The sequence below is a fragment of the Bos indicus genome, chromosome 8 (assembly GCF_029378745.1).
Source record: "Bos indicus isolate NIAB-ARS_2022 breed Sahiwal x Tharparkar chromosome 8, NIAB-ARS_B.indTharparkar_mat_pri_1.0, whole genome shotgun sequence".
NCBI classification, from domain to species: domain Eukaryota; kingdom Metazoa; phylum Chordata; class Mammalia; order Artiodactyla; family Bovidae; genus Bos; species Bos indicus.
The window spans coordinates 100,161,007-100,176,753 of NC_091767.1; the positions used below are offsets into that span (position 1 = coordinate 100,161,007).

A 15,747-nucleotide genomic window follows, 5' to 3' on the forward strand; every position below is an offset into this window, starting at 1 on the left:
GACACGACTTTACTAATTTGTCTCACTCTTTAAAAGGCTTGTATGAGTTTAGAACTGGAAGATATATGATTATTCTCTGTTGGAGTTGAGGAGTAATTTTTAAAAGCCAGATGGTTTGAGTTAGTTTTGGTCTTACTGAGACTCCAACTTCATCTTTCAATTTGTGATTCACAAAAAATCAGAAAGCAAAATAGATTCTTTGCTGGAGATTCTAAAACAGGAATAAAATAAACGAACATTGACTTTCTTCCAGAAAGAAAGCAAAAGGACATCTGCAGTTCTCATGGTCAGAGAGGGTTTGCTCTTACAGCCAAGTTTTGTTCTTGGTACTACTCTCTGAGTCCAACTAGAAACTGAGATGCCTGCCCTGTGCTGATGCAAATCACAGGAAATGGAGGCAATTTTAGGCATTTAATGTCAGACAAGTAGCCAACCAGAGAAGTCTATTGAGAACAGGGAAGAGTCCACAGACCTGGGATCATTTTGGGTGGGCAGGATTAAGACAAATGCAGAGCAGGGAGCAATTTGGCACAGAATAAGACAGGATTTGAACTGTGTCCTTTAACTACCTATAAGGCAGTGAACTAACTTCACTAATACACAAAGTACCATAAGTACTTTAAAAGATGTGAGTGCACCTTCATCCCCATACGTGAACATGCCAGTAAACGAAAACCCTGAATGCTTACAGCCAAAGAACGAGAGAAAGGCAAGGAAACTGCCCCAAAGCGATAAAAAATTCTTTTGCTTTCTTCCTATGGCGATATCATTCATTTTTCATGAAAATTTGTAGTCTTAGATGAACTCAGAGTGAGCAGTAATATCCCTTTTGTTTTACAGCATTGGAAATAATACTTTGGTATGGCTACAGAAGAGATTACTTTTCTAAAAGAAAATATCCTCATATTTTGATAACCAGATTTACTTAAAGTTAAATCCAACTCTATTATTTTGGCATTCAAATAAAAAATTTGCACATCTCTCTTGCTTTGTCCGAAAGATATATTTATAACTCCTAAAACATGTTAAAAGTTCAATCATTTTAATTTATTAGAAGAGTTTTCAAAATGAACAGCCAAATCTGTGTTGAAGATTGTGGTTTTTGAATTTCCTTAAAGGGAAGCTCACTTATATTTTATACATATTTTTAAGAGGCAGTTTTTTTGGTTTAAAGGACATGAGCCATGGAAACATCTTCTCTTACTATGTAAACCCAAGATAATTACATATATCAAGTGGAATATATTATGTGGGATGTCTCAGCAGCCAGATTGAAAGAGGTCAATATTCATGGCTATGTTGATTAGAAACAGAATGGGAAATTTTCTCAGTCAACCTGTTCCTTTTTCTATGATGCATAAACAGACATTATTACAACTCCCTAGACATGGGCCATGGAGAAGGCAATGGCACCCCACTCCAGTACTCTTGCCTAGAAAATCCCATGGACGGAGGAGCTTGGTAGGCTGCAGTCCATGGGGTCGCCAAGAGTTGGACATGACTGAGCTACTTCACTTTCACTTTTCACTTTCATGCACTGGAGAAGGAAATGGCAACCCACTCCAGTGTTCTTGCCTGGAGAATCCCAGAGACGGGGGAGCCTGGTGGGCTGCCGTCTATGGGGTCGCACAGAGTCGGACACGACTGAAGCGACTTAGCAGCAGCAGCAGACATGGGCCATATTAGGCCACATCCTGAAGTTCCCTGAGATAGTCCTAGCCAACTGGGACTATTTGCTGCATGACAAGGTCATAGAAGCCAGAATACCATTCAGAGGTCAAATTATGATAAAGTTATAGGATCCATAACTGGGGGTAAATTTTCTCCAAACAGCATTATTAATGATATATAAAAAGTATTCCACCTATGTTGTCTCCTTCAGAAGGCTTTTACATACATTTTATCAGGTGTGAACTAATATGCCTCTTTAGAGTTCCTGTTCGATGGCCTAATCTGAGGTCACAGTCTCACCCCTACACACACAACAGAGAACTGTTTATCCAGAGCTTTCAGGTCAGTATGGCTGGGTGACTTGGAGAAAAAACATATATTTATTGTAAAAACAGATAAAGTCATCTCAATGAAGTCCTCCACTTTGCCTCAGCACACCTTGCTTAAAGCTCCCAGGCATAATCTGAACTTATCCTTTTGAGCTTTTAAATCTGAAAGGCCAAATGACCAAAATGCAGGGCAAAGGGGTGTTCTGAATTTTAGGTCATCAAAAATACTAAACTGTTGGTCAGATTGCTCCATGAAGAAAGAAAAACAAATTCAAATGATGACTAACAAGGCCTGCTGTGCATGAGTCACAAATGGAATCAAGCCAGGCCTCTGGAAACAGGAGGAAAAGTACTTAGGAACCACATCATCATCAGGCAGTGAGCCTTGGAACTTGATGGTCTACCCGCTGGACTATGTCAGCACCTGGATGGTGTCCAGGAGGACGGGGGTCAGGCGGCTTAAAACTCATTTCGCTTTCCTCCCAAGAATGTTTTCGGTGACCTTGAGGAGTGACTTTCTTAGGTGTGAACATGAAAATAGTGCAGGTTTAGCCAGCATTTAGGGGAGTACTCATTTCTGAGTTGTCTCCTAGGCATCGGCAGTACAGATCTACTTCTTAAAAGAAGAAACAAAGTTGCAAAGGAGGAAGGTAACTGTTCTACAGATTTCACATGTATAAACTGCGAAGGGATTATACTTATAAACAAAATATCCTCAGAGCATAAAACATACTAACTGGCAGAGGTTTGAGCTCTTCAGCTTTTTTTCTCATTGTTGCTTAGTATTAAAACCTGGGGAGAGTCCAAAATTTTATTTCACTAACAAAGATCTACTATAGAGCACAGGAAACTCTACTCAATATCGTGTAATAACCTTTATGGAAAGAATCTGGAAAAAATGGACCTATGAATATGTATAACAGAATCACTTTCCTGTACACCTGAAACTAACACAATGTTGTAAGTCAACTATACTCCAATCATCTTTTCAAATTCTATTTCAACTTGTTCAGCCCTTTCCATCTATCTAACTTGGACACTCAAATCCATAGGAACTTGCACCTCTGATAAATATAATGATGCATTCGGTTTGAATTCCCAGCTGCATGTGTGTCTCTCAAAGATATTTTTCTCTCTGCCTTGTCAATTTCTTATAGAGTCCAGGCTGCTTATCTGGGGGAAATGCCACAATACTTGATCTGAGCTGGGAAGTTTCCCCAGTTAAGGTAAACTGATGCTCACATAAACCAGTGTTTCTAAAATAATGGAGACTCATAGTATAGATAAAGAATAAAAAGACAGGAGCTAATTGGACAAACTTTCACTGCCTAATTGCGACAGAGAGTGCTTGCTTCTGGGGCCACCCAGCTACCTGGCAGCAGAAGCATGGGAAGTTGGTCTCACCTCGGGGCTTCCCTCCCCCTTGCCGATCTAAATGTGAATCCTCCCTCAGGTGAAACAGTAAAATATCTTGGCTCCAAGTTTCTTACTCCTAGTTTCATTCTTTACTACTAGACAGAAAGATCTTTTTCAAGGCCACCAAAGTACCCACTCCTACTCCTGCTCAAGGTAAACCATTAGCTGATTTCTTGATTGTCAGTCTATTCACACTTCTCTCAAACTAGCAATTTCCCCCTCAGATAAGCAATGATAATGAAAAAAAAAATTTTTTTTAATGGTACAGTGCTTAAGAAAACAGTGAAGAAAGAATCACCAGTTTAATAAATGTCACCACCTTAACAATGACATTTAAGTCAGACCTTTATTTTGTTCATGGTTGATTTGAGGTTTTGTTGTTACTGTTCTTTTCTAATGACTTTTCAGTTTTAGGACTAGGTAAGGCAGTAAAACATAAAGATTAAAAGCACAGACTTTGGGGGTCAGACAAACTAGCATGTAAATTGGAACTCTGCAACCCAAAAGAATGCACTGGGAGCTGTCTTTCTCAGAGTTGGCATGCTGATGACTAAAGAGCACTTAGGTACATTACCTGTCAATTATGTGCTAATATGGCATTGGTAGCCTGGCTCTTCAAGGATATTTGATTTTCTGATATGGTTCATGATGCAGAAACAGGACTGACTTCACAACCGTTTTTTTCCTTGTTAACCATCCACTATTTGTTGCACATTTAGGGGGAAACTGGGAAAGAATTATGAAAATGAGTCCAAAACTCTATTACCTCTCGTAATTGACTGTCTCTAACTTTAAGACATAGAGACGTATCTTGGAGGATACACACAGGATATCTTTTCTAGCTTGTGTTAGTTATCTACGGTCACATCACAGACGTCCCAAAGCCTGATCACTTAAAACAAGAACCATTTATTAATGCTCACAAGTCTGTGGCTCGACTGGGTGGTTTTGCCGATTTGGGCTAGGATTGCCTGATCTTTCTGATCTAGCTCCTGTGATTGGCAGGTTGACTAGGAGCTAGTGGGTTTAGAATGGCCTTACTCATATATCTGGGGGTTATTATTGGCTGCCAGGTGGATCAGTGAGGATAACTGGGCCATAAGTGCCTCATCCTCTATCAGGCCTGCTCTGGCTTATTCACAGGAGGTCACAGGTTCTAAGAGAAATAAGAAAGCAAGCCACAGTGTGCAAGAATGTTGCAAGTCTCTGTGTCTTTTGAAAACATGTCACAAGCCAATCAAGACTCAAAGCATGAGGAAAGAAGCCACCTCAGAAAGGAAGAGCAACAAAGTCATGTTGTAAGGTCGTGGGCGTTGGGAGACAAAGGTTGTTGGCAATTTTTGCAATCTGCCACATGCCTTTTGATCCTAATCCTTTTTCTTTCCAGTCTACTTTATACAGCATATTAGAAATTCTTGACCTAATGCTATCTTCTTTTTCCCCCTGACTCCACCAGGTTTCTTCTGGGTCTATTCAAGAGAGTGTGAAAGACCGAGTAATTGACTCAAGACTGCAGCTGTTTATCACCAAGCCAGGACTCTACACATGCATAGCTACTAACAAGCACGGAGAGAAATTCAGTACCGCGAAGGCTGCAGCCACCATCAGTATAGCAGGTAGGATGGCTGTTCGCAATTGCACTGTTTCAGGAGCGGAGAAGGAGACGACAGGATGAGAGGGTTTGATGGCATCTCTGACTCGATGGACATGAGTCTGAGCAAGCTCTGGGAGTTGGTGATGGACAGGGAAGCCTAGAGTGCTGCAGTCCGTGGGGTCACAAAGAGTTGGACATGACTGAGCGACTGAACCGACTGACTGAGGAGACAAGAGAGTCGGTACTACGCCACAACATCCTTCACTAGGGAACGTCTTTTTTTTTTTTTTTTTTTTAATCTCTTACTCCAGGCCCATTTGGGATATTTTTTCCTCCATAGGTATACTCAAAGGTTGACCAAAATAATTGATCTGGGGAAATTCATTGCTTCAAAAATTAAATTCTTAAATGCCTGCCTAAGTGATATGAAACAGCTTCCAGGAGTTCATTTCTTTCAATATCCTTCTCTTTCATGTTCTTTTCTTCCCTTTCTTATTCTTCCCTCTCACCCTCTCTCCCTACTTCTTTCCTTCCCTCCTTCCTTCCTTCTTCCCTCCCTCCCTTTCTTTTTCTTTCCTTCCCATCCTCTTTTTTCTCTTCCTCCTCTTTCTTTCTGGGGGTTAATCAAGCTTTCCAAGGCTCTCAAAGAGTAAGCTGGCAGACATTTAACATGCTTGTGCCAATTTCTAATTGGCTATATTTTAGGGCATTTTTACTTATAAATATATTATCTACTTTATGGCCTTTCCCCTTCTTGTTTCACACAAGTGATAACAGGATCCACAGATATTTTCAAGGAAAAGGGCTGACACATGGATTTCTAGGATATTTGTGTTGAGTTATAAAGGTTTATTTTTAAGACTTACATGTCCCAAAGGCTTCTGAGAACATCTGTGGAATTCCTAGAGATGGAAATAATCCCTGTATCAGGAAATGCCAGGCATGATAATATTCATAGCATGCCTACCGTCCAAGGGTCAGCAGAGAGATGCTTGGCCTCACATGTAAGGTAAGCGCTGGTAGAACCGGTATCCAGAGCCAGTTCCCCAGAGCCTGATATTTCTTATTACAGTGCCACTTCTTTGATCTTCCTGATGAGGAAATTTCTAGTAATGCTTGTGATTTTTAGCATGAGGTGAATAAGGACACAGAGAAATACATAGGGAGCACTGGGCAAGGCTGGCCCTCTGAGGCATGCCCACGAAGGAAAGAGATTTCAAAACCAGATTCCTTCTGCTTTCTCCTCCAAGAATATATCCGTATCTTGAGATATTACATCAATTATTCAAGAATTTCCACTGATGGGAAGTCATATTCCCAGAGAAGGGTGAGATGCTTAAAAGTAAATTCAACTCACTTTAACAAATAATAAACTGATTACTCTCCATATACCATTTGTTGTCTATGAAGCACTCTTACGTGCATTTATGAAGTACACTAGGTTCAGTCCATTGCATTAGGTAAAGGATGCAAACTTAATTCATGAATGGGATCATCAACAATGGAGTCCAAGTCTTCCAGGGACTCTCAATCTAAAAAGGAAGCCTATCAGTCACAGACATCATGGCATAGACTATGTTCTATGCAGAAGCACAAAGTACAACAGCAGGAAAAAAGAGAGTTTAAGGGAATCCTTCGAAAAGAGGTACCATTTGAGTTAGAGATGACAAGGTCAAAGTGAGTCCAGAAAATAGCAAGTCATGATGGAGACTGAGATGAGGTGGAGGAGAGGAAGAGAGGTTTGAAACGTGAGACCTAGCTGGATTATGAAGAGCCTGAGCAGGCTGACTGTACTCTTTAATCAATGAGAAGTTATTTAATTTTTTTAGAGGAGACAAGTGAATATGGTCAGATATATTATTTATCAAATCAACAGATGTCAGGTGTCAAAAGATGAAGGGGCATGGCATGCAGTTAGGTTATTCGAGTCTGGAAAAGTTATGAAATTCTGGCAACAGCAACAATTGGTAAACAGAGAAGAGGAGAGATGCATGAAACCTATTAGGTAGACGGCAGGTAAGGAGAGAAAAGATAAGGTCTGACAGTGTCTGAATGTGGTACAAGGAGTTTAGATGTGTCTGAGATTTTAAGAAAAATGTCTAGGACAAACAATAACAGATAAAACAACAGAACATGAGAAGGTTCAAGAGATAATTAAATGATTACATTTTTGATGCCTTTAAATTACTTGGAATGATTCTAGTCTCACTATCTTATGTTTGATTTGTTAACTGATCAGGAGCCAGTGTTCAGTAAACATATATTTATATAACTATATGTTGATAACATATGTATGTGCAGAGAGAAGGAGAAATAATTACATATGAATACTCAAATCCAAGAAAATAAACTGATCTAATCTAGCTTAAACTACATATCCCCTGGTTAGAGGAGAAAACAAGTGTTGCTAATATGAAGAAACTTTCATTTCTGGTCATTATTCAGGCATTCAAAGATCAAGTCCCTGCCATGTCTCTTCCTCTCTTTCCTCCTTCTCTCTCTTCCTTACATGGAAAGAGAGAAGGAGTCTTGGATTTATGCACTGGTGTCCTCTGGACCACCCTAGTCTTTGGTAAAGTCTACAGCTGGAGAACTAGTGAGCTCATCTCTTGGCTTGGTTGGAACCCAGAGGACCTCCCTGTCTGGCTCAGCCCCATTGAGGCTCTTCCTGTAGCAGTACAATCCTCTACATCTCAGTCAAATCCTTCATCAATTCCTCTCTAGAGTCTATTATGCAACCTTTGCCCTTGGCTCTCTCTGCAATGCCATACATGCTAAACTCCAAGTCAGCTTCTTCCTTATCCCTCTTGGGGCCTGTAGCAACTTCTGAATCACTTTCATGTTATAAAAAACCAAAGAAGATTTAGACCACTAACTCAGTCCTGCTGTCTACCCAACTGTGTCATACTACCATTTTTGCATTAATGTGGCTGATCACGTATCAGGTTAAAGGGCCCTTATAAGATTCTCTGCTTCTAGAGTCCCAAATAAGAAATAGGAAAAACTCCTGCTTTATCTTTGTGTAATTTATCAATATCCTGTCTTCTAGGATTTTGGTCCAGAGAAAGGAACCTATAAAATGTGTACCTTAATTCACCTATCTTCACCTTTCTGTAATTTCATGTAGAATGAAACCAGCAATGATTTGACTTTAGTCAATGGGTTTGGAAAGTATGAGGTACCGTTTTTGAATAACACTCCCTTAGGTAGCTAATTCATAAAAAGCCACAAGACCCATTCGTTCATCCCCGATCTATTTTTCCTGTTGCATCACACTTACTATGAGACTTCAAGCTTCTCTACTTTTCCTAAAATTTCCTCATGCACATTTAAAAAGGGTATCTCATGAGTGCAATGTAACAAGACATCTGAACCCCATGAGACACCTGCCACTTTTATTTCTCTCCTTAACCTGTTCACATGGACATCACCACATGGTCAACACTGAAATCAGATTCATTATATTATTTGCAGCCAAAGATGGAGAAGCTCTATACAGTCAGCAAAAACAAGACCGGGAGCTGACTATGGCTCAGATCAAGAACTCCTTATTGCCAAATTCAGACTTAAATTGAAGAAAGTAGGGAAAACCACTAGACCACTCAGGTATGACCTAAATCAAATCCCTTACAATTATACAGTGGAAGTGAGAAATAGATTTAAGGGTCTAGATCTGATAGACAGAGTGCCTGATGAACTACAGACAGAGGTTCGTGACACTGTACAGGAGGCAGGGATCAAGACCATTCCCAAGTAAAAGAAATGCAAAAAAGCAAAATGGTTGTCTGAGGAGGCTTTACAAATATCTGTGAAAAGAAAAGAAGCAAAAAAAATAAAGGAGAAAAGGAAAGATATACCCATTTGAATGCAGAATTCCAAAGATTAGCGAGGAGAGATAAGACAGCCTTCCTCAGTGATCAATGCAAAGAAATAGAGGAAAACAATAGAATGGGAAAGACTAGAGATAAAATTAAATTAGAGATAATTTAATTATTATAAATTATAATAGATATAGATATAGATAATAGATAGATAATATATATATATTAGATATAGATAATATATATATTATATAATATATATATTATATAGATAATATATATAATAGATATAGATAAAAAATAAAAATTAGAGATACCAAGGGAACATTTCATGCAGAGATGGGCTCAATAAAGGACAGAAATGGTATGGACCTAACAGAAGTAGAAGATATTAAGAAGAAGCGGCAAGAATACACAGAAGAACTGTACAAAAAAAGATCTTCACAACCCAGATAATCACGATGGTGTGATCACTCACCTAGAACCAGACATCCTGGAATGTGAAGTCAAGTGGGCCTTAGGAAGCATCACTATGAACAAAGCTAGTGGAGGTGGTGGAATTCCAATTGAGCTATTTCAAATCCTGAAAGATGATGCTGTGAAAGTGCTGCACTCAATATGCCGCAAATTTGGAAAACTCAGCAGTGGCTGCAGGACTGGAAAAGGTCAGTTTTCATTTCCAATCCCAAAGAAAGGCAATGCCAAAGAATGCTCAAACTACCACACAATTGCACTCATCTCACATGCTAGTAAAGTAATGCTCAAAATTCTCCAAGCCAGGCTTCAACAATACATGAACCATGAAATTCCAGATGTTCGAGCTGGTTTTAGAAAAGACAGGGGAACCAGAGATTAAATTGCCAACATCTGCTGGATCACTGAAAAAGCAAGAGAATTCCAGAAAACCATTTATTTCTGCTTTATTGACTATGCCAAAGCCTTTGGCTGTGTGGAAAGAGATGGGAATAACAGGCCACCTGACCTGCCTCTTGAGAAATCTGTATGCAGGTCAGGAAGCAACAGTTAGAACTGGACATGGAACAACAGACTGGTTCCAAATAGAAAAAGGAGTATGTCAAGGATGTATATTGTCACCATGCTAATTTAACTTATAGGCAAAGTACATCATGAGAAACGCTGGACTGGATGAAGCACAGGCTGGAATCAAGATTGCTGGGAGAAATATAAATAACCTCAGATATGCAGATGACACCACCCTTATGGCAGAAAGTAAAGAAGAACTAAAGAGCCTCTTGATGAAAGTGAAAGAGAAGAGTGAAAAGTTGGCTTAAAGCTCAACATTCAGAAAACTAAGATCATGGCATCCAGTCTCATCACTCATGGCAAATAGATGGGGAAAGAGTGGAAACAGTGGCTGACTTTATTTTTCTGGGCTCCAAGATCACTGCAGATGGTGACTGTAGCCATGAAATTAAAAGACGCTTGCTCCTTGGAAGAAAAGTTATGACCAACCTAGACAGCATATAAAAAGCAGAGACATTACTTTGCCAACAAAGGTCCATCTAGTCAAGACTATGGCTTTTCCACTTGTCATGTATGGAGGTGAGAGTTGGACTACAAAGGAAGCTGATGGCCAAAGAATTGATGCTTTTGAACTGTGGTGTTGGAGAAGACTCTTGAGAGTCCCTTGGACTGCAAGGAGATCCAACTAGTCCATCCTAAAGGAGATCAGTCTTGAATGTTCATTGGAAGGACTGATGTTGAAGCTGAAACTCCAACACTTTGGCCACCTGATGTGAAGAGCTGACTCATTTGAAAGGACCCTGATGCTGGGAAAGATTGAGGGCAGGAGAATAAGGGGATGACAGAGGATGAGATGGTTGGATGGCATCATTGACTCAATGGACATGAGTTTGGTAAACTCCAGGAGTTGGTGATGGACAGCGAGGCCTGGCGTGCTACAGTCCATCTATGGGGTTGCAAAGAGTTGGACAGGACTGAGCAACTGAACTGAACTGAACCTGTTCTTTCCAGTCAAAGTTGCTAGATGCCTCATAAGTGTCCCCTTGTCATTATTGAGGAAACTACATCTCAACTCTAGGGTGCTCCCTATTTCAGGAAATAGGGAACCAATATTCCAGGAAAGTGAGGCCACTCTGGTATAAAAGGGATGCACAGAACCACATTAATTCAGAATCACATCAAAGCATGGTCTTATGCTTCCCAGATCTCTCAGAGCTTAGTCATGACATCTGCTTTCTCCATTTCTGTTTTTGGCATCTCTCTCCATTAGCCTCATTAGGGCTTCCCTGGTGGCTCAGACGGTAAAGCACTGCCTGCAATGAGGGAGACCTGGGTTCAATCCCTGGGTCAGGAAGATCCCTTGGAGAAGGAAATGGCAACCCACCTAGTATTCTTGCCTGGAAAATCCCATGGACAGAGGACCCTAGTAGGCTACAGTCCATGGGGTCACAAAGAGTCAGGACACAACTGAGTGACTTCACTTTCTTTCTTTGTTTTCTCCATTAGCCTCAGAGGTCCAGAGCCTGATGCTTCCCCTTTATAGTCTGGCAATGCTTCCTTACCTCAAACTCTCCTTTCTCCCATTTCAGCCACCCCCATCCTCCCCTGGTGTTTTGCAGTCAACGGTACTTTTTGTCACATTCGCTGTGTTTCACTTTGAAGCTTTTACTCCATCTGTTTATTTACTTATCCCAGCAGGAAAAATGGAAATGGAAAAATCTGTTCTAGGGCTCAGGATTATGTCTAATGATACTTCTAGTGTTTGAAAGACAGCAACAACAAAAATAAAGATCATCCTTCATTGTCCCAAAACTCTTCCATGCATACGCCCAGATTCATATGTATTATTGGAGAAACCTGATATACTTTTTCTGACTCATTTACATTTGCTCCTAGTCATCAAAAGGAGCCAGAAAAACTTTTGGATCCTCTCCCTATGAACCAGGAAGTTTCATTTCCCCTTCAGTCACAACCTCAAGAGGCTCAAGTTGCCATTTAAACTCACCAGGATGCCATGTTATTGGCAAGATGCCTGAGCTTTGTCCTCAGAACCCTCAGCCCTGTGACAGAGACCAGCAAGACAGCCCATGATCCCTGTAATGAGCACAGTCCTGGAAGAGCCAAAGGCCATCAAAATAGACTCAGGTATTAATTCTATCAAACATTTAAAGAAGCATTACCAGCAGTCTTTATTACCCTGATACCAATGCCAGATAAGGGCAATACAAGAAAACTGAAGACCAATATCCCTGATGGATATAGTTGCAAAAATTCTCAATAAAATCCTAGCAAACCAAATTCAACAGCACATTAACAGAATCATGCTTCATGATCAAGTGGGATTTATCTCTGGGATGCAAGAATGGTTCAACATACACAAATCAGTTAATATTTGTCTTTATCTGACTTAATTCAGTTAGTATGATAATCTCTAGGTTCATCCATGTTGCTGCAAAAAGGCACTATTTCAGTCTTCTTTATGGCTGAGTATTATTCCATTATATATGTATGTATGTACATATATAATATATGTACATATATCCATATTTTTAAGGATAAAAATATGATCCTCTCAGTAGATGCAGAAAAAGCATTTAACAAAATTCAACATACATTAAAAATAAAAACTCTCAGCAAATTGGATATAAGGAATGCGCTCCAACCCAGTAAAGGCCATATATAACAAACCCACAGCCAATATCGTACTCAATAGCAAAACATTACACACTTTTCCTCTAAGATCAGGAACATGACAAGAGTGCCCATTCTCACCATTTGTATTCAACATCATACTGGAAGTCCTAGCCCAAGCAATCAGGCAATTAAAAGAAATAAAAGGCATCCAAATTGGAAGGGAAGAAGTAAAATTGTCTCTGTTTGCAGATGACACAGTCTTATACATCAGATCAGATCAGTCGCTCAGTCGTGTCTGACTCTTTGCGACCCCATGAATCGCAGCACACCAGGCCTCCCTGTCCATCACCAACTCCCGAGTTCACTGAGACTCACGTCTATCGAGTCAGTGATGCCATCCAGCCATCTCATCCTCTGTCGTCCCCTTCTCCTCCTGCCCCCAATCCCTCCCAGCATCAGAGTCTTTTCCAATGAGTCAACTCTTCGCATGAGGTGGCCAAAGTACTGGAGTTTCAGCTTTAGCATCATTCCTTCCAAAGAACACCCAGGACTGATTTCCTTTAGGATGGACTGGTAGGATCTCCTTGCAGTTCAAGGGACTCTGAAGAGTCTTCTCCAACACCACAGTTCAAAATCATCAATTCTTAGGTGCTCAGCTTTCTTCACAGTCCAACTCTCACATCCATACACAACTACTGGAAAAGCCATAGCCTTGACTAGACAGACCTTTGTTGGCAAAGTAATGTCTCTGCTTTTTAATAGAACTGATATAAAAACATAGACAAATGGAAATGAATCAAGATCCCAGAAATAAACTTACACATATATGTGAGTTGACACATATATTTGTGGATTAATTTATGACAAAAAAGCCAAGAATATACAATCCCTTTTCCATAAATGGTATTGGGGAAACCAGATAACCATGTGCAAAAGATTCTATTTCTGTTCTGTAAATAAGTTCATTTGTATCAGAGTTTAGATTCCACATATAAGTACCATATGATATTTGTCTTTATCTGACTTAATTCAGTTAGTATGATAATCTCTAGGTTCATCCATGTTGCAGCATTTCAGTCTTTTTTATGGCTGAGTATTATTCCATTATATATATATATATATATATATATATATATGACATCTTTATCCAGTCATTTCATATTTTTATTTTCTATATTTTGAGCTGATGTTTCACATTATTACAGAGAAAATAAAACTTTGGACTCTGTTTCATAATAACCATAGCTAATTGAATACACCATCATGTTTCACATTCTCTGTCATGTCTCATAGTCACACTATTGGGTCCCTTGCAATGTTCTCCACAATTGTGAGGCCTGGGGTAATGCAGCAGGAGCACACAACTCCCTCTCCCATCCAGTGCTTCACCCACCATAGGCAGAGAGTGTCCTTATCAACAAAACAGACCCCATCCCTCAGCATTTCATGGTGGTTTCATCTGGTTTCCAACTGATTAAAGGTGTTTGCTTTTGTTCTTAATAAAAGAGAAAAGAATAAATGAATAAGCCAGTAGCTGCACTAAATTGCTACCAGCTGTCCCACAGCTAGTACCACAAGGTAAGCATTCTTTTTATAATCATGCAGCTTTTTCATATTAGATTGGCTGTATGTTTGAAAAGAGAGCCAAAGTTTTATTGGCTTTTCCAGATAATTGAAAAGATACTACAAATATTGATGACTGTTGGAAATTTTTAGAATTTTAAAAATAGCTAGTTTTGAGATAAAAGCACTTGTTTATAATTGCAAGGTTCTCGAAGCCCTTCCCTTTCCACCCCCCCCCCCAAAGAAAATGTGACTGGAGAAATTTCTGTATAAAACACACGAAGTCTAGTGAATCATCCTTTGATTCTCTTAATATTCTTAAAAAGACTGAGCACCTTTAAACAACTTTGATTTTTTTTTTGTCCTCTTACTTGCCATTGAAATAGAAGCCCGTCTAAGTTTAATATCTCTTCCCAAGTTCTATGGCTGGATTCTCTCTGGTGTTGGTTCATCTCCATGGTATAGAATCCTCTCTTCTTAAATTGAGGGCTTTTTCATATACAGAACCTTGGTCTTTTCATGTTTCAACAGGTTTCCTTGTCCAGCTGCTATTAGATTCTGTCTTTACCCCTTCTGAATTACATACCATTTTCTCTCTAAGAATTTCCTTATGTTTCTTCCATCTGTTCTATCCAGAAAATGTGGGGCCCCTTGTTAGAAAATTATTAAGTGTTTCAAGATGATCACAGCAGAACACTACACTAAGCATGGAGCCCTTCTGAGTGTGAGACCCTGTATGACCACGTGAGGCCAGTGGGTCTGTGAAAATAACAGCTCCCCCATCCATCCCCTCTTTCCTTTTCCTGTTCAGCCCTCCACTCCTTGCTTTCTGGTTGAAAAGTCCCTGGGTGGCTAACAGAGGGAAAATCGGACTATGATCCTGCCTAGGCTAATGATGCCATGGATGACTCATCTTAAAAAGAATCCAGTTCCTACAGACATTTAATATTTTCTTACTTTCCTTCTCCAAATATGCCTGTTAATGTAGGATCTGGCCTCCTGGAAGATGCAGAGAACTTTTCAGAAACTTAGAGGTATCAAAATTATCTCTTAGAAGCCTTGAGATGAAAATGCACTAACCTTGTTTCTTTTCTCCTTTACTTTGATTTCCTGTGGAAACTCCCTTTCCTGCTACTAGAATGGAGGTAAGGTATTGCTATTACACCAAGGTTTTGTTTTGCTTTGTTTGACATGCCATTTATTATCTATTATTTGTTGAGCACTGTAATCTTTCAGAAACTCTCTAATTTCCAATCCTTTAAATACTTTCACAAAAAGATGATGATGAAGATAGCTAGTATCTATTGAGTACCTACTATGTATCAGGCACTATGCTAAGAGTTTTACATACATTTAAAAAATGTATCCTTGAGACATCCCGATAAAATAGGTACTATTATTATCCCTACTGTATGGAAAAGAGATTAAGAGAGTTACTTCGAATTGGAGACTATAAGTGACTCATACATCAAGTAAATGCTAGGCTTGGAAAAGAGAAACAGCATTGACTCCAGAACTCTCCCTCAAATCTTTATCCTGCAGATAAGAAAGTAACACCTTATAACATTCTGAAATTTACAATGTTTTATTTGCATAAATTGACTTTCATAAAAATTCTATGATGTGTGGTAACTATTTTAACCTAATTTTACAAATGACGAAATCAAGATTCAGAATGGTTGTGTGCACTCAGTTGCTCAGCGATGTCCTACTCTGGATTGTACTCTACTCTGTG

At 39.5% G+C, this 15,747-nt stretch overlaps 1 protein-coding gene across 3 annotated transcripts in view; it reads left to right on the forward strand.

Moving 5' to 3' along the window:
* MUSK (muscle associated receptor tyrosine kinase) overlaps positions 1-15,747 on the forward strand; it is a 93,892-nt gene that overhangs the window by 56,355 nt on the left and 21,790 nt on the right. For all 3 annotated transcript variants that reach the window (XM_070795271.1, XM_070795269.1, XM_070795270.1), the window contains 2 exons: positions 4,873-5,032; positions 15,151-15,157. In XM_070795271.1, the coding sequence (XP_070651372.1) occupies positions 4,873-5,032; positions 15,151-15,157 (167 nt within the window). The remainder of the gene's footprint in view (positions 1-4,872; positions 5,033-15,150; positions 15,158-15,747) is intronic.